Source organism: Mytilus californianus, unplaced genomic scaffold (genome assembly GCF_021869535.1).
Source record: "Mytilus californianus isolate M0D057914Y unplaced genomic scaffold, xbMytCali1.0.p SCAF_7, whole genome shotgun sequence".
In the NCBI taxonomy this organism is placed as follows: Eukaryota; Metazoa; Mollusca; class Bivalvia; order Mytilida; family Mytilidae; genus Mytilus; species Mytilus californianus.
The window spans coordinates 42,657,355-42,685,242 of NW_026262723.1; the positions used below are offsets into that span (position 1 = coordinate 42,657,355).

Genomic DNA, 27,888 nt, shown 5'->3' on the forward strand with positions numbered 1-27,888 from the left:
TTTGGCCTAACACAATTTTAAGAATTTCTTGGCTATATCCTTTGAAGTTGACACCTCTTTATGCTATAATGAAATTATTAGTAGGTTGGTGAATTGTACATCAATTGGATGACAAACTCCTATTGTTGAACAACCTTGAACAGTAAATAAATTCGAATTAACGTCAAATTTTTATTTCGGAGGAAAATTTTTAAAATAAGAACTGATACTGAAATCTCCGGTGAGCCGGTAAATTCACGGGTCACAACAGGAAAATATGGGTCAGTTCAACTTCACCATCAGAAAAGTGATGTATTGTGCATCCTGATTACATAATATCAGTCAACAAAATGACCAAAATGACTGAGGAAAATTTCCTTATCATGGACTCAGTTGACAGGTATGGTAATTGCCCCTGGACAGATGACATATATATGCAACGCTGGGGACATTAGAACTCTGCTCTTTTATATCAATAGTATGCATAATTTTTTGCAAGGTTTTTGATTCAGAACCCTGGTAGCTAATTGTTTTTATTATATTTCACGTTAAAATGCCAGATTTTGTTTAGCTAATACGAGGGAGATAAATTTACTCTCTCATGGCTCAGCACAATTTTTTAAATGTCATCTTCTCGTGCAGAACCCTGGTAGCTAATAGTTTTTATTATATTTCACGTTAAAATGCCAGATTTTGATTGGCTAATACGAGGGAGATAAATTTACTCTCCCATGGCTCAGCACAATTTTTTAAATGTCATCCTCTCGTGCAGACCAATCAAAGTAAAAAAAATGATTATTGAATTGAATTTGCATCAATAATTTAAAAGACGATGCACAAGTTTTACGTTTTGGCCTCAGAACTTTTTCACAGACTGTCTAAATAAAATATACATCTTGCTTCACTTTTGTTTCTTTTTTCTTATAACTGTAACGTTGTTATGTACAAGACGTCACAGTTAATTACTTTCAATTTATAATTCAAAAATCAATAATGACAGAACATTCAGTATAATAAATAAAATAACACATAGCTGAGATAGAGCCGATTGTTACCCCTTGAATAAACATTGTCAACCTTGGATTCGCCTCGTTTGACAATGTTTAATCGGGGTGACAATCTGCTCTACCACCTTCTTAGCTATGTGTTATTTATATATTATAGCTGTTTTCCTTTGTAACTTAGACAGGGTAAAAACAAGCAATCCTTGTACTTTTGTGTCAAAAAGCAAATTTGTTATGAAATTTTGTGGCTTGTTTTTGGTTTTTTTAGACACTTCTTGTGCAATGATTCGCCAGGCAAACAAAGCTGGTAGGGATGCTCAATGGGGTGAAGAGCCAAGGACAATATCCAATATTGAAGCCTGTGAGCAGTATTGTCTTGTCAATCAGAACTGTGAAAGTATTCATTTTGAAAGCAATTTTTGTTTTATATATAATCAGACAACACTGTTAGACGATAAAAACGGAGCAGTTTATTCAAAGAAACAATGTTATAATACTCAGTGTAAGTATTTGTGGTCTTAGTTTTAATCAAATATTTCAAGAATTTTCATATGCTAAATAGATGGTTTTACATATAAGGTAAATGATATACTTCTAGTTTCAGAGGAGAATTAAATGACAGAACTTCAATTGAGATACCCAGTAATTATATTAATTTTTATGTATTTGTGTCAAGAAGTTTAAGTAAGGTCACATCGCAAAAATAGCTGCAAATGATCCTTATCAACTGTAGGAAGTTGTTGAATTTTACTGGCAAGGTCCAAATCCAGGGCCAAATGATTAGCCATCCATGGATAGAAAAGTGTGATGATAAATAAATATGGAGATGTGGTTTGAGACAACTATCCACCAAAGTCCTAATTATGTGCATGTAAGTAACTAAAGGTTACCGTACAGCATTTAACAATTAGCGCAACCTAATGGGCCATACTGTATAGTCAGCTTGAAAAGGCTCTGACATAACAAAATGGGAAACAATTCAAACGAGAAAAACCAACGGCATCGTTTAGGACAAACAATAAACAAAAGACAAAAATGACAGACTATCATGTTTTGAAAATTCATGAAAAAAGTTGGGACACCTGATTCAAAAGTATACTTTTTCTATATTGTTTCACACTTTATTATTTACCTGTTATATAGTTTGAAGATATGTTGAATATGTGTACACATCTCGTCATGTTCATATTTACTTTTACTCATTGCATGTGTTGAATCTTTGGGCTTCTGTTTAATACCAAACAGGTAATTATGTCTAGGATTTATGAAGTTCCAAACTGTAACAGTGTTACATGTATGTCTCAGTATAATATGATACATTTATACTGCTTTTCAGAACATTTGGTTAAACCCTCTAAGATTCATACTATATTAACCTTTAGTGTTGGGTTCTCAGTATATTAGAATGCATTTATACTGCTCTTGAGAACCTTTGGTGACACCCTCTCAGTATTATTGAATGCATTTATACTGCTCTTGAGAACCTTTGGTGACAACCTCTCAGTATAATAGAATGCATTTATACTGCTCTTCAGAACATTTGGTGACAACCTCTCAGTATAATATGATACATTTATACAGCTTTTCAGAACATTTGGTTAAACCCTCTAAGATTCATATTATATTAACCTTTAGTGTTGGGTTCTCAGTACATTAGAATGCATTTATACTGCTCTTGAGAACCTTTGGTGACACCCTCTCTGTATAATTGAATGCATTTATACTGCTCTTGAGAACCTTTGGTGACAACCTCTCAGTATAATAAAATGCATTTATACTGTTCTTCAGAACATTTGGTGACAACCTCTCAATATAGTAGGATGAATTTTTACTGCTATTCAGAACATTTGGTGAAACCCTCTAAGATTCATTCTATATTAACCTTTAGTGTTGTGTTCTCAGTACAATAGAATGCATTTATACTGCTCTTCAGAACCTTAGGTGACCCTCTAAGATTTTTCTGGTTCCACTCGTGAGCTGTTGCATTAGCTTCCATGAATTTGACGGAGAATATGAGATTCTTATGTTTTATGTTTTATTCAGTGGCTTGTAAAGTTTCAGCTCACCTGTGCATTAATGTCTTCCATCATCAACTTGTTCAAAGATCTTCTCCTGAAACTACTGAATCAATTTCAAACCAGACTTGGTTTAAATGATCATTAGGGTATCTAGTATCAAGTTTATGATTTTTCGACTCAACTGCGACGAAAGTTGCAGAATGCGAGACACAGAGACTACTATCTGGCGACGGTGTTAACTATTTGTATGAAGCTTTATATTTTTTAGAAAGTTACCTGGATGATTCGTACCTTGTATACAGATGCCTTATGTTACGAAGTTTCCGTCTGTCATATGTACATTTTCCTTGACCTCATTTTCATGTTTCAGAGACTGCTTGAAATACAATTTCAATGTTTTGTTCAAGTGAGATACTCTCTTATTATGAGGATAACTATATTTGGTATATGGGTTCCTTGCAATGTCTACATGTCCGTCAGGTAGGGTTTACCTGACCTCGACCACATTTCATGGATCAATGATCAAGGTTAAATTTACGTAGTCAAGTCCTTATCTTAGAAAGTATAAGCATTAGGTCAACTTTATTTGATGTATGAAATGATTGAAAAGTACATGTCCGAATAGTAGGTTTTATCTGACCTTGATTTCATTTTCATGGTTCATTGGACAATGTTATTGTTTCGTGGTTTAGTCTTTTTTCCAGATATTATGAGCAATACATGTACACCTGGAGAAATTGCATGAACATCAAAAGGAGCAACAGCGAGTGCGTCTGTATCGCAAACAGTAATCATTTCATGCTATATTTTCATCATCCGCCTCTGGAATTTAGACATGTGAAATATGTCAAGACAGGTCATAGCACAAAATCGTTTAATCTTAAATATCTATGTTGTTATATCTGGTGTATTTTATGATGGAATGAGTGTGGATCATCGCATACTAAGACTTTGGGACCGTATACAGAAAATTAGTGTCTACGATTTCCTATTTATTCGAAAAAGGATACTTTCATAAGTATATAAAAAAGATGGAAAAAGACGAAACCGATGTTTCAATTTAGCATGATAAAATGTGATTTAGAGCGTGGGAAAGTTCAAAAGTTTTGATATTGTTTCAAAACTTTTAGTGATGATGGAAGATTCAGTATTAGATTGCTATGGTTTTTAAGAATTCACAACTGATTGGCACCGGTAGGGTATAACTCTGAACAATATTTTCCGATCCATATTTGGCTGCAAAATCAAATCTTTGAATTCAAAAATTAGACTTAACGAGTTTGCTGTATATAGATCGTTCTTCAGAGGGATTTTTTCTGAACTTTATGGTATCCAATTTAAAAGAATATACAGACATGTCATCCTGTTTGTAAAAAAAAAAACAGCTCCACTGTATTTCAAAATTTCCCTTTTATAAATCATGTAAGTACATAAGTAACACTCGAGATTGGCAATGGATTTTAAATTATATGTTTTGTATATAAAACAATTTTGTGGTTTTTCTGCTTTCACAACAATATTATGTGATCAATACTGTCCTTGTTGGATTCAAATCTTTAAACTGTACATAATAAAGGAAAGAACATTGGTAATTATGCAAAAGCTTACTATCGATCTACCAAATTAGACTTATCACTGGATTTGTACTTACATGAGCAACACGACGGATGCCACATGTGTAGCCGGGTCTGCTTACCCTTCTGGAGCACCTGCGAATTTGTTGCTCAGTCTTAAGTTTTCTATGTTGTGTTTTTCATACTGTTGTTTGTCTTTTGGTATTTTCGTTTTTTTGCCATGTCGTTGTCAGTTTATTTTCGAGTTTGAATGACCATTTTGTATCTTAGGCTCTATTTTATTATAATATCCCCTGTCAATTTATCAATTTTTGATATCATCAACAATAACATAGTAGCATTTTAAAATTACAGAACCAATTTCAACCAGATATGATCTAAAAAATCTTTGGAATAATATATATACCCCCAGTGAAGAACTAAATTTTGCTTCCGCAAATTTACAGATCTTAAATTGTTGGGCTGTTATTTAGACGAATTATATATACAGAATGTGTTTTCAGCTTTGTATCACCATCACTGGTGATCCGATGGATAAAATATGTCGTAGAGTGGTCACTGGTTGAGACGTACTTATAATATAATTATTTCTGTGACAGCATCCTACATCAATTTGTAAGATCCTCTACGATAGATAATTCAGCTGATCTGTAATATTCCATCTTCATGCCTTATATATCATGTACTGTGTTACGACGCTAGATAAAAACTGACGAGGAAAGGTAACACCCGGCCACCGAAAGCTTGATTTTTGTCGAGCCTAGGTGGTCGAGTGGTCTAGCGCGTCGGGCATAGTGCAAGGCGATTTGGTGCCACAATATCTCAGTAGCATGAGTTCGAATCCCGGCCAGGATAGAACAAAAAAAATATATATATATATATATATATATCTGCATAAATGATGTTTTCAACTTTCCTGCCTGCCAATGATCTTGAATAACATGGCTAAAAAAAGAACATTAAAGAAAAAATGCCAGTAGTAGTTAACTGTATCTTTAAAACCATATTCATTACAGAAAATTTGACAAATATAGCATTACCAAGGTCTCGAATCGTCGTGCTTTACATATTTATAAGATTTATAAGACGTCTTAATATAGTTGTTATTGCCTTAAAATGCGAATTTTAATCAAAACAGTATGCTAACTAATTGCTTTTCTATTTTATTTTACATTTTATTGCATTTTTCTTGATCTTTAAAACTGTATATGTTGTCTTGCATACATAATTTATATCAGTTGTTATTGCCTTTAAATTAGCTTTTTAATAGTCTTTATTGAAGCCCTCTTCAACTGATAAGTATAGTTGTGCTAATGTTGTGCTGTTAAGCCACTGTCCCATGTTAGGGGAGGCTTAAGCCCCCGCAAACATAGTTAACCCCGTCACATACTTTATATACCTGACCAAATTAAAGAGCAAATTCGATGGTTGTCGTTTGTTGCTATAAATCATATTTGTTATGACTTTTGATGTTTTGTACATAGATTAAGTCGTCAGTTTTCTCGTTTGAATTATTTTACATTTTTCCATGCCTTTTATAGTTTTGCTGTATTTGTTTTGCTCATGTTGAAGGCCATGCAATGACCTGTATTTGCTATTATTTACGTCATTTGGTCTTTGGTGGATAGTTGTCTCGTTGGCAGTTACACCACATCTCTTTATTTCCTATCACTAAACATTTGTAGTATAGGATGTCCCATTATTCAAATATTCCATAAACCATTTTTTTTATTTTTATTATGATTTATTTCGTCTAAGTTGTTAAAAAAATACACCTGAGTAAATTGAAATCAGGGACCGACATAAACGACAATATAGTAAATATTTTTTCTGCAATGTCATGTCGATTGTACAAACAACACCGCAAAGTCAAATGCTGTTCTATAGAAAACCTTATTGAATACTTGACTTGTGGCAATTGCTCAAGCATTGATAACTTGTTCTTTTTAGTGATAGGCCTTGATTACACTTGAAAGTGGAATAAACCGAACCAAGTCTGTCACAGGTTCCTGAGTATGCTTTGAAAATTCGATCTGTTTGCGAAGGCAATACGTTTTGGTTATCTTTGATTTCCCTCTTCTGTTTAAGCATACTTATTCTATGTGACGCAAATGTTCTAAAATTAATTCTGTCTTTTCCATGAACATGATGAAGCTGTTTAACAGATAATTTAGTGAATTTAATTAGAAAGCATGTGAGAATATTTTTGCAATTGTGATTCTATTCTCCTTATAATTTGATTTTAGAAAATGAACAAGTGGAGACTATGAATCGTCCTTTAACAATTCAGTAGTGTTTAGTTCACTCAAATAGTGTCTAGTATTCATATTTAGTCCTAGATGCATGATTTGTTTTATTTGCTGTTATTGGCTTTGAAATAGCTATCAGTAACTGCGAGTACTCTCAGATCTCTTCTTCGTGTCTTTCTGTTGTGGGGATGTATAAGTACCCTGCCACGTCCATTCTGTGTTTTTGTTAGATGTTTTTCTGCTTTGTATCGATCTGATGAGTTTAGACCTTTTCAACTGATTTTTATAGTTTGCTCTTATGTTGTACTGTTACACCACTGTCCCAAGTAAGGGGATGGTTTGGTGCGACTTCAAACTAGTTTAACCCCGCCACATTCTGTATGTGCCTGTCCCAAGTTAGGAGCCTGTAATTCAGTGGTTGTCGTTTGTTATTGTATATCATATTTGTTTTCGTTCATTATTTTGTACATCAATCAGGCTGTTAGTTTTTCTCGTTTGAATTGTTTAACATTTGTCATTTCGGCGCCATTTATAGCTGACTATGCGGTATGGGGTTTGCTCATTGTTGAAAGATGTACGGTGACCTGTCTTGTTAATTTCTGTGTCATTTGGTCTCTTGTGGAGAATTGTCTCATTGGCAATCATAACACCTCTTTTTATTTTTATAATACATGGAGTATGTTCTTCAGTTTCCATGATAGCTTGTTGGTCGTCCTGTATTGCAAGTCAATATTTTCTATACGCAACTAGTTTTAATTTTGTGCAACGTTTTAGCTCTGTATTGCAAGTAACGTATCAATGAAGCGCGTGAGGTTCGATTAAATGAATTGATTGCCTGCTTGGTTTTTAGATTATTTTCCATTTAATGAGGCTCATCCAAGGCAACACAATTATAATTGTTTCCTTTGATGAAAACTGTTCTGCCTCAAAATGGACTATAACTGACTTAAAAAGTCAGTATTAATTTTTTACGGTCCACTTTTTTGTCGTATTGATAAAAATAAGGAGGAGATTTTGTGTGTGTGACATTAAAGCATTTTGAATGTAGGCGGAAAGGCCGCTGATGCATTTACATTACCTGGTAACGTCATGTGACAATACTGTGGCTATTCTCTGTGTCTGATTGTACCAAAATAACCTAGTCATAGATATAGGAAGATGTGGTATGAGTGCCAATGAGACAACTCTCCATCCAAGTAACAATTTATAAAAGTAAACCATTATAGGTCAAGGTACGGCCTTTAACACGGAGCATTGGCTCACATCGAACAGCAAGCTATAAAGGGCCCCAAAAATTACTAGTGTAAAACCATTCAAACGGGAAAACAAACGGTATAATCTATATAAAAACGAGAAACGAGAAACACGTATGAACTACATAAACAGACGACAACTACTGTACATCAGATTCCTGACTTAGGACAGGTGCAAAAATTTGCAGCGGGATTAAACGTTTAAATGGTACCAAACCTTCTCCTTTTTCTGAAATAATAGTATAACATCACAACATAGAAAGACACACTATAAAATATCAATTGGAAGGCTTAACTCAATCAAAAAACGTAAATTAATTCACAATGAATATCTATTTTCACCAGGTTAACCCGTTGTGTGTCATTTCATTCCGAACACACAATTTGTCAAACAAATCGAAGCGAAAAATAGCCGTTCCTGAAAATGAAAGTTTATCGCACCAATTAAATTATGTGGCATATGTAACCTCAATTTTTTTGTAACTTTATTTTTTTTATAACCGAAGTTAAAGATTATACACGACAGGACTATTATTCCAATTATCTTTCATAGAAATATAAAATTTTCAAGGGGGTCGTTTTCGGCATATGCTTTCAGCGCACAACATCAGTTGACAGCTTTCTTGGCAAAAAATCCCTAATGTATTCCGGAATAATAAATTCGGAGTTTCAAAGGACAATTCATGGATTTTCTGCCTGGCTGACTGTTTTAATTTGATTTGAATAGAAAGGAAATACGATAGTCTTATGGTATTGATAGTTAGTAAAATATCCATGAATCAAATTCACCAAACTATTATGAGTTATAACTTTATGACTTATGAGTTTGAATATCCCTTTGGTTTCGATCCTCTTATGTAGTCACCGATTTTTGGTAGTCTTCTACTGCACAGAACTTGTTTTGCAGTTAAAAAAGATCTTTACTTTTGGTATTTTTATGTTATTGAATAATTGTCTCACATTCGTTGACATACATTTTGTGAAATTTATCATTAAAACAGGAAATACATGTTGCAAACTTAGTTTTAAAAGACACTGTAAAATAAGCATCGAGTCATATAGTAACTAAAGCATGTCTGATTTTTCTTTGTGTGATGTTTATTTCATGACGATATGTGTGGTACATTGTGATATTATATGAAAAAGAAAACATGTATAAAAATGTTTTTTTCGTTTCTATGATTTCCTTTATTTCAGGGATTAATTGTAAAAACAATATAGATAACTGTGTTGGAATGTGTACAGGTTCAAATGTAGATCCTAATACAAACCGTTGTAAATATATGTTGAATGATTATCAATGCATATGTAAAGCAGGTTACACTGGTAAAAGTTGCTACGTAAGTTTCTATGAAATAGCATAAATTAACTTATTATTTTTAAATATAAAAATAAGGAGATGTGATATGATTGCCAATGACACAACTATCCACCTAAGTTCTAACAAAGTGGATGTAAGCAATAATAGGCAACGGTGGGGCCTTCAACAATGAGAAAAAACCCTTTCGTATAGACGGGTATTAAAGGCATTGACATGAAAAATATAAAACAATTGCGAAAACTAACGCCCTATAATTTATAACAAAACAATTTACGAAAAATAAATATTACAGACAAGAACCAACGACAACCACTGAACTACAGGCTCCTGACTAGGGACTGGCACGTAAAGAATGTGGTGGGGTTAAGATGTTTGTTAGCACTACACCCTCCTCCTAACCTAGGACAGCGGTGTTACAGCACAACAAAAGAACAAACTATATATAACAGTCAGTTGAAAAGAGTTTCACTCATCGATACAAATTTCATAACTGATGATTCATTTCAACAACCTTCAGTAATTCGTATTATCGTAAAATATAAATTCTACGAAAAGTCTTTAAAGTCATATGAAACTTTATACTTTATACATGAATGGCTAAGTTTTACTATAAAACAAGTGTACGTGAACTTTCTTGTAAAAGAAAATCTTTTATATTATCAAAGTCTTCATAAATGTACAGCTATTGAATTGTTGTCTTCTCGTGCACTAATTCGCCGACATTTTTCCGTATGCAGTGACCTTAACTACGAATCTCCGGCCATCGCACAGCGCAAGTGTGAGGGGGAAATCGTAATGAAAGAATGTAAACAATCGTGCACTGGAAGGTTAATAGTGATAACTTATTCTTAAAGAACAAATGTAGTACGATTAATCATTTAACAACTGTTAAGGAAAAGTTGAAATAACAAATGGGAACGCATGGGAAACAAAATAAATCATGTCTCTATTAATTCACTTATTGTCACGTTCTCCACGTGCTCTATGTTGACTATTCATCAATGTCACAATGCGGTAAAGTACGTTTACACATAATGAAGACTCTACATTTTCTGATTGAAAATAATTGACAGACATAGATCGGCATACAAAATAATAATCTTATTACCCTAGAATAGTCTGTTTGAGAAAATATTCAAAGTAGTTCCTTAATTGAATATCTGTTCTAGAAATAAAACATATATAAAAGTAAAACACATAGTCTATTAAGCATGCAATTTGCCAATTTTGTTTAGCAACATATTTTGAAGGCTGGAAATATTTTATTACAAGATTAAAAATATTTAACAGACAATTTGACTTAAAGTTATCCTTAAATTTCATCAAAACTGAAAGAAAACAAAAGTATTGCTACAGTTCATAATTATAATGTATATGCATCAGATTATTAAATAACGGAGTATTATGACACTGTCGACCAGGACTAACACATACCTATTGGTCCGATCAGTCGAGGTATTGGGTTGATTGGTTGAGAACAATATAATTTCTCTTAAAACAAATGGTAAACAATTCCGTTTCTGTTCTATCAAAATCGATTTTGATTTTATCAACAATAAATGGAAACTCGTAATGTGAAACAATATTTTTTTCCGAATCGATAACATTTCGTTCCTCTTGTATCGACGTTTTCTGCGTTTATGAATCGTAAAACTGAAAAGAAACGATCTATAATTCCATTCAACCTAATACACCACACCATTCATTCAAACAATTCCCGAATACACGATACACCATTCAATCTACACTATACACTTTACACCACTGCACAATACATAAAAGATAATAATACCATACACCATTCACCTTTACACCATACATCATTTGCCATTACACCTTACACGTTTAATTGGGAAGTTTACACCATACAAGAGCTGTATGATCTAATAGTAAGCCTTTTTAGGTCTAATATTTCAATTTTGACAATTTTATGACTATTCGTAGTTGACACGATGATGTTATTCGATTCATTATCAATTACATAAATTATACGTCAAGATGAAAGAAAAAATACTGTATCTAGTTCCCTTTTAACACAATCCTTTCATAAAGAGCAGACAGTTAAAGACAAGGGTAAAAGCAACAATATTGAACTATATCTAATAAAATTGTTTCTTTTGAAAAATCATGAGGATGTTATGTGATTGATTTATATTCTTATATATCTTTTTATATAAGGAAAGAGTGGATACGCTGAAATGTCTCGCCTTCTTTTATTTAACATGTTTAATTTTTTTTTTTTCAACACTTTAAGATAAGGTTCTACTACATATACACATACACTTAACGTTACCATTAATCCATGACAATGCGGTCAAGGACAGAAGATTATTGGCAGCTGACATGTAGAACATGTCGAATTGCAATCAATCCATAGATCAATGTAGTTGACATATTCCTTACAGTATATGAGAAAACGACCTTATCACCAAAACGTACCGATGACATTCGAATCATGCACATGAGAGTAAGCTAGGTAAACAATGCAAGACAGACGTGTACACACATCAATCAATTCTTACATATAGTGTAGTTGTTTACAGACTATGATTTTATACACACAGAAGAAGAAGTATACTTAACAACAAAATTATTTTCATTTACCTGTGTATAATATGACGCAGGTTTCTTCAAAAGTGATGATTTTCTATAAATTATTTGAAATTTCACAGTGATATCATACTTTAACTTTGTTTAAACCTGTTTATTTACTTTTGACTTTAATTATTTATCCCTTGTAATTTTTTATTAACTGTGTATTTGCATTCAGGTGTCACAGGTCAAATTTATTCATTCATTGTGTGTTAATTTACGTTTTTTGATTGAGTTAAGCCTTCCAATTGATATTTTATAGTGTGTTTTTCTACATTGTGATGTTATACTATTGTTTCAGAAAAGGGAGAAGGTTTGGTACCATTAAAACGTTTAATCCCGCTGCAAATGTTTGCACCTGTCCTAAGTCAGGAATCTGATTACAGTAGTTGTCGTCTGTTTATGTAGTTCATACGAGTTTCTCGATTCTCGTTTTTATATAGATTAGACCGTTAGTTTTTCCGTTTGAATGGTTTTACACTAGTAATTTTTTGGGGCCCTTTATAGCTTGCTGTTCGGTGTGAGCCAATGCTCCGTGTTAAAGGCCGTACCTTGACCTATAATGGTTTACTTTTATAAATTGTAACTTGGATGGAGAGTTGTCTTATTGGCACTCATACCACATCTTCCTATATCTATGAAAAACGGTCCTTACCACATAAACTTAAAAATGAAATGTAAACCATGTAATGAGGTAAAAGTTAGACGACATATATATAGTGGACATATTTCGAATACTATCTTAAAATCAGACATAATCACAAAAAACGTAACGTTGACCAAAAAATCAGGCACATGAGATCAAGATCAAATGAACCGGATATATATCAAAGTCGGTTGATCTATTGAATGTAGTGTCTGAGATATAACCCTTACAAGGAAAACTAAGTTTTGACCAATGAACCAATGAATTGTGGACAAGGTCAGACGAACCCTGCAAGGATGACATTTAAACCTTACAATTATTTCAAACACCAAATATAGATTTCCTAATACTTAGAGAATCTAGGATTGGGATTTGACAACAAAATGTGTTGATTTACAAATTACATGGGTACTATAAAAGGTTTAAACACATTTTTCCTAGAGGTAATTGATGTTTAAACTGGGGCGATTAACTCACAAACTAAATAAATGAAGAACTTTTATGTAATGTTTGTGAGTAGGCAACCCAGTTTAAACATCAATTACCTCTAGAAAATGTTTTTCTTATAATCCTTATAATTCTTAACCCAAAGATTTGCAATTTTTAATAAAAAAATTATTTTCATTGGCATCTACTTACCGTCAAATCCACAGTTGACATGTTGTAACCAAGGAGTGAGCCGCCATATTGCTGACTGGTTGAAATCCATAACTATCCGAATAATGCAGAAAAATCGAAATGAAGCAATACCTTCCTCACAAATTTCTTTTTAAGAGATATTATTCGAATTGAAATCATGCATGTAACGAAATAAACTTCAGTTTGAGAGCTTTCATTCTCAAGACACCATGTATTCCCATGACGTTAATTATTAATGCGCCAAGATCATTCATGAAATTTTGCGGAATTTTATTTTATTATAAATTGGTACACTTTCCGAGCTCTAATGCATTATTTCTTTTTGTGATGCATTAATATTAAAAGAGGAATACCAGACTTTCGAAACCTTGAAGGAAAATATACATTTGCGATCTATTCAAGCGAAGCAAAGTCTGGTTGATGACCCCAAAATATTGTTCAATACAAAAATTTGAAAAATGGCTACCAAACTTTTTAAACTTCCCCTCGTGAGTGAAAAAAAAATCTGGTGAAATTGTCTGTACCTCTTTGCTCGTTCTCAATATAATGGAATTATATGCGACTGTTATACAGTGAGAGGTTTAGCTAGCTATAAAACCAGATTTAATCCACCATTTTTCTACACACGGAAATGCCTGTACTAAGTCAGGAGTATAACAGTTGTTTTCTATTTGTTTGATGTGTTTGAGCTTTTGATTTTGCCATTTGCTAATCGATTTTTCGTTTTGAATTTTCCTTGGAGTTCAGTAGTTTTGTTATTTTACTTTTTGCTACTTAAAACCATAAATATTTGTCCTTGTACTAGAAATGCACATCTCAAATAGTATTCTATCTATTCTTGAATGTAAGATTTTCTCTACTACATACTAGGAAGAAATAGATGAATGTCTACAACAATACCCTTGTAAACATGGAGGTACATGTACAGACATGGTAGCTGACTTTCAGTGTAGTTGTAGGGAGGGCTGGACTGGAAAGAGATGTGAAACTCCAATGGAGTACTGTGCTCCATCACCATGTGCCAATGAAGGAGTTTGTTTTAATCTTACAGATGAGTATTTTTGCAGGTTTGTTTCTTCTAGTCTCTTTCATGTTTTTTTCTAGTTCACAGTTTTCCCTTCCTTTTAATTTTGCGTTAAAGTGTTGGATGCAGATTTAAATGAGTATCTTCATTGTGTCTAATCATATCGAAAACTTTTGCTGCCGCTAATTTAATATGATATAATTTCATTTGTGAGCAAATACTACAGCTAGGCGTCTATGACGTCACACATCCAACTATAACATCATTAGATATATGATGTCACGCCCCCAATTACGTTGCAACTTATGATATACGACATTTTATTTTCTTTAAAAGAGAAACACATGATACAGTAATGAACATATTCTTGCATCAATTAAAAATATAAACATTTGTGTTCCTCCGGCAGCAAGAGGGTTTAAGCAACTATATTCACCTATTGAATTATGCTGACAATACATTAACCCTCCTCCTGCCGGAGGGACACCTATTGTTGTTTTCTTCAATATATGCAAGCCCATGTTCAATACTATCTCTTTCAGTTAAACATCGAAGATTATACAGTGTAATATTCATTTAATGGGCTCCAATGAAATGTCATCAGACGTGATGTCATATGTCGAATGAAGTCGTAGTTGGGCATTGCGACGTCACAAACTTCCAGCTGCCGTAATTCCTCTTAGATGAAATAAAGCACCAAAAGGTTAAACGAGGAATCATAGCTTTTTTTGGCTTTTCACTTTATCAGTAAGAACATCAAGCGAGCCCGCTAGGGCGAACTGATATTTTCAGTATAAAATTTTTTTTTTTTTATTTGCCATAACAGTATGTTTTTTAGTTGTTGAGAATATCAAATAAAATGATAGGGAATAGTTACGATCCTCTTTTAGGTAAGAGTTGCATCATCCCTTCTGCTTTCAAACAAAAATACTACTGCAACCAGAAATAGAAAATTTATGAAATACAAATTAATACCACTTAGTCTGGTCAGAAATTTTCATTCAGCATATTTTTAACTGTCATTGCAAGCACTTGCAGCTACATTTATACATGAAACTCCTATAAGACCATTCATCCTAAAACTTGTCTTCATCTGTACGTAACAGTACTGTCATTATGATTTGACAATTCCTAGGGGAGTTTTATAACCTTTATAACACAGAATGATACTTTGCAAACATACCTTTGTTGAGACCATTTGTCGAATTATGTTGACTATACTCTTCCCAAATTTCGATTTTAGAACTGTTGCATACTCGACACCTTCCTTGCAAAAGTCCCGACCAAAACTGGTGCTAGGTGCCGTATTGATCTTGCACCTAGATAAAAGTTATGCTCTAAGTTGAAGGTTTCTTTGATACTTTAAGACGGCAAACAACTGTACAAAGCGCTGTTATTTTGCATTCGGTTTTGGTCACGCATCGACGAAGCATTGGTATGTCTTATTTTATTGGAGATTATTTGAACCAATCCCCTCAGTCATTATTGAAACGTTTGCTAACTCTACACGTTAAAGTTAGTGATTATATCAGTCTAAGATGAGCCATAAATAGTATGTGCGTGTATTTTTAACTTTGTCATAAATTTGATATACTATATGCTACATGTACTATGCTTTCCATAAGATATTGTGACCGATAAACAAGTAGTGTTAGAAATCTGTTAAATGTGATAAATTGTTCACTTTTATAACGTCAATCTATGAATTTTAAATAATTCAATACTGTGTGGCAGTGGTACAGCGAGTATGCTTTTCAGAATTCAATTCCATAGTTATTGATGGGGGATATATTGCTGTGGTGTAGTTATCTTGTTGAATTAGATACCAACAACTCATATTAATGTAAGAAAAATGTAAGAAATGCAAAAACTATTATTAAATTATACAACTATTGTCACCATCTAACCAATACATTTAAAATCTTATTTATACATTTTTACAAAAATGATTCAATTACAGATGTCAAGGTGGTACAACAGGAGGAACATGTAACAATTTCCCAGAAGTCTGTAGTATTATCAATCCCTGTACAATGAAGGGGACCTGTCAGGATGTGGGAGGAACGGCTCAATGTAACTGTAATGACGGTAAGCGTTGTGTAGTGTAAAAGTGAAGTACATGTCAGGATGTGGAAGGAACGCCTCGGTGAAACTGTAATGACAGTTAGTAAATAGCGTACAAATGATAGAACCTTTCAGGATGTGGAAGGACTGCTCAGTGTAGCTTTAATGACAGTAAGTGTTAGGCAATGTACAAGTGAGAGATTCTGTCAAGATGTTGAGTGTAACAATAATGATTGTGAGTGTCGAAGTGAGAGAACCTGTCGGGATGTGGTAGAAACTGCTCAGTTTTCTGTAATGATGGTAAATTTAAATAGCGTACAAATGAAAGAACATTTCAGGATGTGGAAGGACTGCTCAGTGTAACTTTGATGACAGTAAGTGTTAGGCAATGTACAAGTGAGAGATTCTGTCAAGATGTTGAGTATAACAATAATGATGGTAAGTGTTGTGTAGTGTTCAAGCGAGGGAACCTGTTAGGATGTGGAAGGAACTGCTCAGTGTTACTGTAATGGCAGTAGGTGTTATGTAGTGTACAAGTGAGGGAACTTGTCAGGATGTGGGAGGAACTGCTCAGTGTAACTGTAATAATAGTAAGTGTTATGCAATGTACAAATGTGGTAACCTGTCAGGATTTAGAAGAAACTGCTCAGTTTAACAAATGACCTAAGGGTTGTGTAGTGTACAAGTGAGCGAACCTGTCAGGATGTAGGAGGAACCCAAAAGTGTAACTGTAATGACGGTAAGTCTTATATAATGTACAAGTCAGGTTAGTTGTCAGGATGTGGGAAGAACTGTTCAGTGTAACTGTAATGCCAGTAAGTGTTGTGTAGTATACAAGTAAACAATAATGATGATAAGTATTGTGTAGTGTTTAAGCAAAGGAACATGTCAGGATGTGGAATGAACTGTTCAGTGTTACTGTAATGACGGTAAATGTTTTGATCTAAAGTACCAGTAAAACATCTGCTAAAGAACTCACTTAACTTCTAATGAAAATATGTATATGGTTTGTGATTTTAGGTGTTAGTGTACCTATAACAATATGAAAGGAATTGCCCTACAATAAAAATATTATGTCTTGCAACAATAGGTGTTGCATATCATTAATAAGACAGAAAACCTGTCAGAAAGAGGAAGAAGCTGTTTAGTGTACTTGTAATAAAAGAATGTCTTGTAAACTATCTTCCCAGCTTTGCAGACATTCATGCATAAGTAAGAAATACATTAGACACCTCCTTGACCTTCATTTTCTTTCTTTTCCTGCTATGATATTTGTGCATATTCGAAACGAGAACAAATGAAATATACTTCAGATATATGGGCTTTGCAAAATCAATCGATTGATCTGGATTATGGTTGGGAATAGTTTTAGCTGTCTCCCTAAGGATGGACATACATTTTCATTGACACGAAGAGCTAGCAAAAAGATCAAATTTATCTATGCGTAATTAGTGTAGCCTTCAAGTTTTACAAATCTTTTAATTACATTTAATTGCTTGTGAAGCTAAACAGTTTGGATATCAGTAGTTATTTTTTATTCTTATATGACGTAGGTGTTGTTCTATTGCATTATTTGCACATTTACTGATTTCAGTAAGTCAACATGGCGGCTTTTAACGAAATGTTAACTGTGGATTTGACAGTAGATTACGAGAAAAAAAAATTAAATTAGAAATGTTTAGGTTGAAAAATAAAAGAATTAAACGCATTTTTTCTAGCAGTTATTTAAGAAATAATTCATGCAAGCTATAGATTTATTAGAAATTTTAAGCTTTGTCTAATAGGGGGTAAAAAAGCACAACCACACACACGGCATTCCCGCCCTCGCTACAGTTTTTTAAATGACCGTATTTGTCTTATTAGAATCGAAATAATTCACGGAAGCCCTAGATTTGTTGGAAATTTACACATGGCCTGGGCCGTGATATTCGAATTTTATCCTAAGCGAAAAGCCCATTTGTCCAATATAAAACCAGTCTATAATTGACAAAGGGAAACAATTTGTGTAAAAAGCGTGTAATAACTTACAGAATGATTAATTGGCAAATGAACTATAGCGACCGACACTAGAAAGTACGGATATGTTGGATAGGGGCAGAAATTTAGCTTGTAACAAGAACATGTTACCTATGCAGCCTTTAAGAAGTTGTTGCAAGGGTGATAAAATGTACAGATAGCATGCACTTGTTTTTAATAAGGCAACGGATGTGACGTCTGTTTACTGGACATGAATTCATACAATGTTCTGCATATTGATAATATAATGATTTTTGATGAATTCTTGATATTGATTATTTTAGATTATGCTGGAACTAGCTGTCAGTTAATCAAAGATCACTGTGCTGATCCAGACACGTGTAAAAATAATGGTAAATGTGTCACCAAACCTATCGGATTTGAATGTGAATGTGGTGACAGTGAGTATTTTATTATCTAGCCAAATTAATACAATTATCATTAAATTGTAAACTTAACCTTAGAAGTTCAATATACTGCGTATTAGTGCATGTAGAAAACACCAAACCTTTTCATTGGTAATATTCCGTCATACAAGTTTTAGTTACTTTGGCATATTTTACAAAATAAATATCATGTTTACATGTTGTGCAAGAGTTTTGAGTTTGACCCTTCTGTCCAACCTTTTGGTTGTCACTCTGATAGTATAAGAGTGATGGTGAAGAAGAGGCTAGCGAACGATAAAAATATAAATTATATCAATACATTGTTTCTTCAAAAATAGACAAGTTTCAGTACAATGTTCAAGTTCTTTTGTTGTAGTATATCATATTTGTTTGATGTTTTGTTAAATCTTGCCGTTGGTTTTCGCGTTATGTTTGGCCTATTTAAGCTTGCTATGCAGTTTAAGGTTTGCTTATTTTTGAAAGCCGTTCGGTGACTTGTAGCTGCTAACATTCACGTTGTTTGGTCTATGGTGGATAATTTTTAACTTACTGTTTACCACGTTTACCGAATGCAAAAGTAGGGTACAAACAGGAAGCAATAGTATTTTTTTCAAATAACGCAAAATGTTGGCGAAATAACGCAAAATATTTTGCGAAATAACCCAAAATATTTGCAAAATAAGTTATAGGTGTAGTAGTAAAACATTCATTACAATAGTCTAACACGGTTCGAATTATCGTCGGCAAAAAGATTTGTGAAATAACGCAAATTTACAAAAATTTCATATGGTAATACTACGCCTTCGCTTTCGTACCTTTAATGAACTAAGTCATAAATGTCAAGATACAATAAAGACATAATACTCTCCAGTAATTCCTGTCCTGCTGTTTGTATTTGTAGGTGATTCTGGTAGTACCTGTTCTATGTACACTGATCCATGTTCCAGTAATTCCTGTCCTGATGTTTGTATTTGTAGGTGATTCTGGTAGTACCTGTTCTATGTACAGTGACCCATGTTCCAGTATTCCTTGTCCTGCTGTTTGTATTTGTATGTTATTCTGGAAGTACCTGTTCTATGTACATTGATCCATGTTCCAGTAATTCCTGTCCTGCTGTTTGTATTTGTAGGTGATTCTGGTAATACCTGTTCTATGTACAGTGATCCATGTTCCAGTATTCCTTGTCCTGCTGTTTGTATTTGTAGGTTATTCTGGTAGTACCTATTCTATGTACACTGATCCATGTTCCAGTAACCCTTGTCCTGCTGTCTTTATTTTTAGGTTATTCTGGAACTACCTGTTTTATGTACACTGACCCATGTTCCAGTAATCCTTGTCCTGCTGTCTTTATTTTTAGGTTATTCTGGTACTACCTGTTCTATATACACTGACCCATGTTCCTGTAATCCTTGTCATGCTACAGCTAAATGTATATCTAATAAAGAAAAGTATATATGTTATTGTGAACAGGGAAACTTACTTACAGATAATGGATGCAAAGGTGTGTAAATTTTGTTTACTTCAAGATGATGTAACTTGTCGTTTCGGGTAAATTTCTCTTTTCTATCTTCAAAGAAAAATGTTCATTTTCGGACTAATGTTGGCATATGCATAAACCGTTGAAGACAATTTGCATAATTTCATTATCATGATTTTGAATATCTATTTTTAGCCTTTGATGTTTGCTGTAACAAAACGTAAATACAAGATGAGTTTATGTGCTATATTTATCTCTTTGGCTATAATAGTGACATCATGATGGATATGAGTTTATGAATCAATATGCTTTTCTTCTTTGAGAATTTGATGAATATGTAGAATTGTCATGTTGTATCAATCCCGTTAACAATAAAGTACCCAGTACTTACATGTAAGAGGACATAGGTTTAAATGCGTCATTTGAAAGTATGTAGAAAATCAATGAAGATGCGTTACCAACTAAAACCAAATATGTCGAATATGTTCTTAACGTCGCAATTGTCATCAATTCAATTTTTGATATCTTTGAAACTAGTTTCTCATTTCTATTGTTAAAACAGTAACTTTTCTACTAAAAGTACAAATGCAAAATGAGTTGAAATTCTTATCTTGAAAATTTGATATGGTTAGTTACCTTAAGGTTCTTTACAAGTACAGTTATAACAACTTCCATTGGCTAGTCACAATAAAATCTATCAGGAAAACCATCGTTTAATGTCAAAATGAGATATTAAGTACATTTATTATATTGTAATCATGGTAATTGCTTATACTGATCACAAGATATACAATGGCGATGCAGCCTTAGACTTTTCTATTTAAACATATAAAAATCGCATACATCGTTATTTAAAACTACTGTTTGTATCAATGCATTAAAGATAGTCGTCCTTATCTTTTTTTTTAAACTTAAAATATTGAAATAAATCGTCTTAAAGATGTTTTGTTTCATATTTATTGTAAGGTTTATTTCAATTCAACAGAAGCACAACCATTTTACTTTAAAAACAGAAATTGAGGTGAAAATGAATAAACCGGTAGTTTATTTTGTCGGGACTACAATGAATGTAGCAGAATGCGAAATTATCTATATTCTTATAAGGCGCCGGCGTATACTATAAAGGGTTTTATATTTATACCAAGGATTTTCTAACCAGGAAAAGAGATTATCTTAGCTTTATTTCGGAATTTTTGGTCCTAAATGCTCTTCAACTTCGTACTTTATTTGGTCTTTTTAATTTCGAGTCTGGCGTACAAAATGTTTAACCTGGTATCTATGCTGAAATTATATTTGACATTTTCGAAGGTACATTACCAGCAAACAAGACAATGTAAAGCTGGTATCTATAAACACATTTTACAATCACTAAGTCTTTACTAATGCTAGCGGAGGTCTTCCGAATACAAAGACTGTTTTCAAACTAATGAGTATTGTACAGACGGAACGCGTATCTAGCGTGTCTAGATAAAAAGCCGGATATATTTGACGACTTGTTATATATTTTCCTCTTTTAATGCTTAAGTGTAGTAGATGCATGGCTGCTAGTACGGCTGCTGCGATAGCAATGCCAACAGCATTATCCTTTTTAGAAAAAAACTTCCTATTTCATATGTGAGTTGGATAATTTATGTTTTGTTTACATTAATGCCTTATGATCTGAAAAGTTCGACTGCTCAAATGTAAGTTGGCCTGTAACTTAATACCATGGTTCAATGACCCGAAAAAGGATTTTTATCACACGTTTGCTTTCAATCACTTATATTTTGTATATATAATCATTACAAGGAATACATGTTTACCAAAGTTCACCTATTTTGACCTGATTTCATGCCTCAGTTTATGAATGTTATGGTTATGTCAATTTCTCAGATACTATAAGTAATAGGTAAACTTTATATTTCATATACAATTACTATTTGTGTATATTTCATAGCCTTGGTCTCATTTCCAAGGTTAAATGCTCAACGTTACGATTTTGTTGTTAACAAATTTATCAGAAACCTTAAGCAGGAAGGCTATCATTTTTTGTGTAATGAATTATTGTAAGATAATTGGTTGTCAGATTTTGTTTTACCCATCTCCTGGTTCGTTAATAAATGTTACGATTTTGACATTACAACGAGTTTAATGTATGTCAACTTTATGTATGTATGTCAAAAATATTGTTCAAGAATTGTCAGCGTTAAAAATTTCAGGTTTTAAGGAATGACATTCAAAATATAAAATATCGTAATTATATGTTAAATGAATTTCAAAAAATGCAGAAACTTACAATACGAAAAAACCCACCTATAGATAAAAGAAATAGTGTTTCTTATTTAAGATCTAATTAGTGTTTCGGATCCATTTTCTGTTTTTTTTCGTAAAGTAAGTTTCTGCATTTTTTGGAATGCATGTTTGCAAATAGCATATCAAATTTAATAAATTGTTAGCTATTTTATTAGGGAATTTCAACCATGTATAGCAGGGGTGCTATTTACGGAAAATTTGTTTTTAAACGATTTAAAGCGATATTGTTTGCAGCTTAAAACGGCCGTCAACGACTGACATAATATAGTTTACCGTTTACTTAAATCTACCTGTCTATCTATCCGTTATTTCATCAATTTAGCGTAAAAAATGTGCACTTATTCAAGTATGTTCATGTATTACAATGTTATTCTTGTATCAATAATTTACTTTGATATGATTACAATAGATTGGAATCAACACACTGCACAATTTATAACAAATTATTCAGAAAAAGGGTTTTAGTGTTTAATATTTATTTTATGGTGTTAAAGATAAATTACGTCTTTCATAAATTTTATGAATATATGCTTAAAATAGGCTCATGATGCTTTTGTTTTTTGGTAAATGTGTATGGGCCGACAACATTTTTACTGGCCTGGTCCTTATGGTTTGTGGTTAATTAAAATGACTGCAGTTTGTAAAAGAGGGAAACGCATATTACTCTATAATTACTGTGTTTCGCCTTCAACCTAAATAAAATGTCGTTAAAGTTTAAGCTTATTAAAATTGATAGATAGATAGATATATTTAGTTTCAGGAGCTTGTGCACTTTAACAATTTTTGTTTCATCTACATCCCGCCATCATCCACAATCTTAATAAACATGTGGTTTATATCCCTTCAATATTATTCAAACACCCTATAATATTTCTATATAACAACAGCTTGGAACGGGCATAACATTCCTGGCGCTGCTTGTATTGAGAATCTGTCATCTACTTAAGCACAATGCTTTTTTAAGTTTTAATATCAATAGTCAAAAGTATCTTTTCAAAGCTTAGCAGAAAACAGGGTTATTTTGAGCTTGGTGTTACACTGCAACCCTCAGAATACCATTTGTTTTTTACAGCACATTGTCAAAAGTCTTTCAAGGAGGCAAAATAATGTTAAGATGGTGGTTCATTTTAATTGTTACTATGTATCCTTGTATCCTTGTATACTGAGTATTGCTTTCAACAAACACTGGCGGCCCTTAACTTTTAGCTTTAAAATAGAATTATCTTACAGAGATCATATTGCAATACCTGTTCAACACAGCAACTAGCATACGTGTACTATTGTACAGTTCATGTGGAAAATCCGTTGAGTGCCAATTAAGTTCAATATTCAGTGTTCGTGAATGATGTCGGCCTTCTATGTGATATTGAGACCGCCATCTGTGAATATGTGGATGCCATGTATATTTTTAAATAGCTTTCTTAATGATAGATACAGTTGTTAGTTTTTAAACTGATGATCAGTACCAACTGCAACATTGGTTTGATACCAGAAAAGCCAAATAATACTGTTTCGTAGTGATTGCTTCATGAAATGCTTTTCACATTTTTCTTGGATCTGATATGAAATTTGCGTTAAACAAATCTTAAATCCATGTTTTCAATTTCTGAAAATATCTATTTATTTAGACAACTCAAATTGACAAGTACCTTTGTATAAAATGCACGAAAAAAAAACTCATCAAATATATAAGGCTTATAACTTGTTACAAAGTAATATGTTATTTCTTTTTAAAAAAATAAGCATCTTTGGATAATATTGACTAAGCAACATTGTTAAAGGCAACACTTGTATTGAGAATACAACGTAAATGTAATGTCCTTAACTTTTTACAAAGATGTGAAAATGTCTGATTCAAGTATAGACATTAACTGCAGTATCACTGTACTGAGCAAATATATTTTTGTTGTTGTTTTTCCAAGGTATTGATGAGAATTTTGACATCTTCATGGACAGATATATGAATGGAATGCCGGCCTATTTGAGAAATCCTATTGTGTCTCACACAAATAATAGTATGACGATCATGTTTTGGATTAGAGTTCTAGCAAGTGCAGGAGAAAATCCTGTTTTGGTATCATTAGAGAAAATGTAAGTGTACACCATTGCCTTTTGTTATTCCAAAGTTTAAATTGTGTGTATCTCCTGGCAAACAGATATAATTTAGAACCTTTGCCAAAACCAAGAATAGATTCGGTTAATGTATAGTGAAACCTCACTAAATCACTTTTAATGGGGTAAATGTTTTTGTATTATGCAGGCATTCGAGTGATAATGATACCCAATTAAAAAACTTATATTGTATATCTTGAAATAAACGTTCACGGATTTCCAACTTAAACATTTTCCAGTTGAGATAAGTGCCATTGTACTCAATGCTGTTGGTATAATTTAAATGTAAAACATACCAATGTCGACCCATTCATTTGTTTAGATATATTTAATTACATGTGAAAGTTACATAGAAGCAATTGAATGGAAGAAACGGGATACGGTGTTCTTTAACAGAAAAAACAAAAAGCAAAGTAACAGAATTTGTTATAATGCTCTTTATTTCAATGTAGCCGTGAGTAACATTATAAATGCAAATTCAAAAACGTGACTTTAATTCTATTTAAAATGTCCAATAAAGTAATTACAATTAATAAAGTAGTCATAATTTAAAAGAAAATATAATTCTTTTCAAACAATATGTTAAGAACGTATGATATCAGTTTATTCTTCGACTTATCCAGTAAACATTATTTTCCTTGAAGTTTAGTTCAGTTGAACTGTCAAATTTCCATTGACCTTTGGTGTTTAAATCTTTGTCCTTGAGTTTCGCCAAAAATTCAACAAATGCATATTTTTGGATAACTTGTTTTTTGTTTGTTTTGTTTTGATAGTCTTACTATATTTACATAGAATTGTGATTTCCATATTGTAATTATCTGTATTGATTGTAAAGTTCCTTTCTGTACATCATGTTCATGATGTAGCTGATAAATATATCTTTACAATGAAGTTTCATAGGCACTGAAATGTTATACCAATGCTTTCGAAGACAACCAATTTCTAACGAAACAAAAGGTAAATTCTTGATTTCTGATACTAGTGCTGGTAAAAGGATAGTTTAACTAATTGCAATTTTTCTTAGTGAAATGGTTCCGTAACAATGAGAAGAAAATAACAAAAGCATAATAAAAGAACATAAGTCGAAGAAAAAGTGACCATTCGGTGGGAAAACTCTTCGGTGATCTGATGTTCTCCTGTAGCTCGAGGGTAGGCTGATATTGTGCTACATGTTGCATGTTCATGTCTGTTCGATTTCATGTCATAGAATAAAAATATAAAAATCATCGTTTTACCTATATAAGAAAGATGTTTTTGTTGACAGAATCAGTCACTGGAAAGATTACTCACGGTAGCTGCCTTGTTTCACTTTTCAATGGTGACATTCTTTTTTTATAACTAAATATTCTAAGCACATGCTCAGTTAAGGGTCGTACTGAAGTTAACATGAATACGAATTCAAATAAGTTGAATTATTGGCTTTGCAAACTAATAATAAATCAGCGATGTTTTGAATCTTATTTTGACAAAATTTATCGCTAAAAGCTAAATACAAAGAATATTTTGCTATGAAATGTATTTTACAAAGATGTTAATGTGTGTAAAATTTATTTCTATGGGTAAGGCAATGTTCGATTAGGCCATGGCTTGTATCATTGTTTGAAGAAGAAGAAAAATTATGCGTATAATAGCCATTTTAGGTTAAGCATATTAATTTCAATATGATTATGACGTCAAAGTGAAATCAGAATTTACCAATCGGTACTAATTTTACAAGATTATATCAACCAGTTCACTATTTCTATAAAATTGGCATACTTTTGAAAGACATGCATAACAATTACTAGTTTTGAAATTTTATTGGCCAAATAATTGCTCTTTTTATACTTCCATAATCGGTAATAAATCTCATTTGGTGATGTCACAATCATGGAAAAGAGGACATTAAGTCCATTACAATCAACCAATATATGATAGCGTTTATAAAACTTTCGAAGGGTTGACTTCAACTTTAACACTACGAAATCTTTTTCAATAGCTTTTAAAAAGTCTTGAATTGTGAGTAGTAGTCCATTACTTAAAAAGTCATGACATGAGTAAAATATTCCGTAAAAGTTTTCAATTTATGTAATGTAACTATAGAAATATATAACACTAATTTTGATAAAAACAAAAAGTAACAGTTTATGTGCCTCAAACTTACTTTGGTGATATTTGATTGCCTCAGAAAAATGTCAGTCGATGCATCATATTTTTTGTAGACGCTAAGTGTAGATTATCAAAAATAATCTCTTCGATGGGACTGTTACAACACCAAAGCAAATTTAGCACTAGCGGCATTGGTCGGAAATACATTAGGAAAACATTATAACCTTTGAGGATGTTTGCTCCTCTGTTCCAAAATGTTTTTTAAAAGACTGTTATAAATTGATAGTATATAAAAAACAGAACTTTAAAAGTAGAAAAAAAATTACAGGTCCTTGTTCTTGTTTATGAGATATAAACAATTAAAGATTTAGTGGGTAATGATTTTCTCTAGATTTTTCATGTATTTAACATTGACACCTTTTTCTTGTAAAGACTATGAAAAATAACAAGGATTTTATAAGATGTTCAAAATTGGCTACATGTAATGATGTTATGAAAAGAGAAATTGGGTTAGCGGGCACAATTTCTATTGGCACTACATGGATAAAACTAGAAGATTCCAAATATCAGAAAAAAAAATGAAAAAACAAGAGTAGCGAACATCCTGAATCATGGTTGTTTGTACATATCAAGATGTACAAGATAAATAACTCAGAGTCTAGACTGCATCGTTAAAACATACATAGAGCCTTAAAACCTTTGTTTTTATTTGGATATAGACCCATAGGATCTGTTTATCCCACCTTCAATACGAATATTCAGCAATTTATAGCCAAAGGGCAGAGTGTCCTTCTTCGCAACTCTACAGATACAATGGATATTCAGTATGAAACAGATGTTGCTGATGGAAAGTGGCATTTTATGGTATTCTCCTGGGAACCTTTAGGAAAGTTTAAAGTATTCATAGACTCAATTAAGAAGACAGAATATGATTGGATGTCAGTGATTTTAAATTTCAATGAATATGTGAGGTAAGTCAAGAATAGATAGAATAAGACATATGAGAAGAAACATTATGTGAAAGAATGAGAAACACTCTCCGCTAAAAACACTTAAACATTGCAATATTTCATGCATATTTCTTACTGGTCTTCCCCTTCACACAAAGATAAGGAGATGTGTTATGATTGTCAATGAGACAACTATACACCAAA

General features: G+C 32.6%; 1 protein-coding gene across 10 annotated transcripts in view; it reads left to right on the forward strand.

Annotated features, from left to right (window-relative positions):
• Window positions 1–27,888, forward strand: part of LOC127709457 (uncharacterized) — a 378,921-nt gene that overhangs the window by 141,887 nt on the left and 209,146 nt on the right. For 6 of the 10 annotated variants that reach the window (XM_052215024.1, XM_052215025.1, XM_052215026.1 and 3 more), the window contains exons 30-37: window positions 1,252–1,485; window positions 9,275–9,417; window positions 14,146–14,342; window positions 16,260–16,387; window positions 18,664–18,780; window positions 20,123–20,266; window positions 24,457–24,625; window positions 27,454–27,705. The exons of 3 other annotated variants lie outside the window; for them this stretch is intronic. In XM_052215024.1, the coding sequence (XP_052070984.1) occupies window positions 1,252–1,485; window positions 9,275–9,417; window positions 14,146–14,342; window positions 16,260–16,387; window positions 18,664–18,780; window positions 20,123–20,266; window positions 24,457–24,625; window positions 27,454–27,705 (1,384 nt within the window). The remainder of the gene's footprint in view (window positions 1–1,251; window positions 1,486–9,274; window positions 9,418–14,145; window positions 14,343–16,259; window positions 16,388–18,663; window positions 18,781–20,122; window positions 20,267–24,456; window positions 24,626–27,453; window positions 27,706–27,888) is intronic. One more of the 10 variants, XM_052215022.1, reaches the window with a different exon arrangement.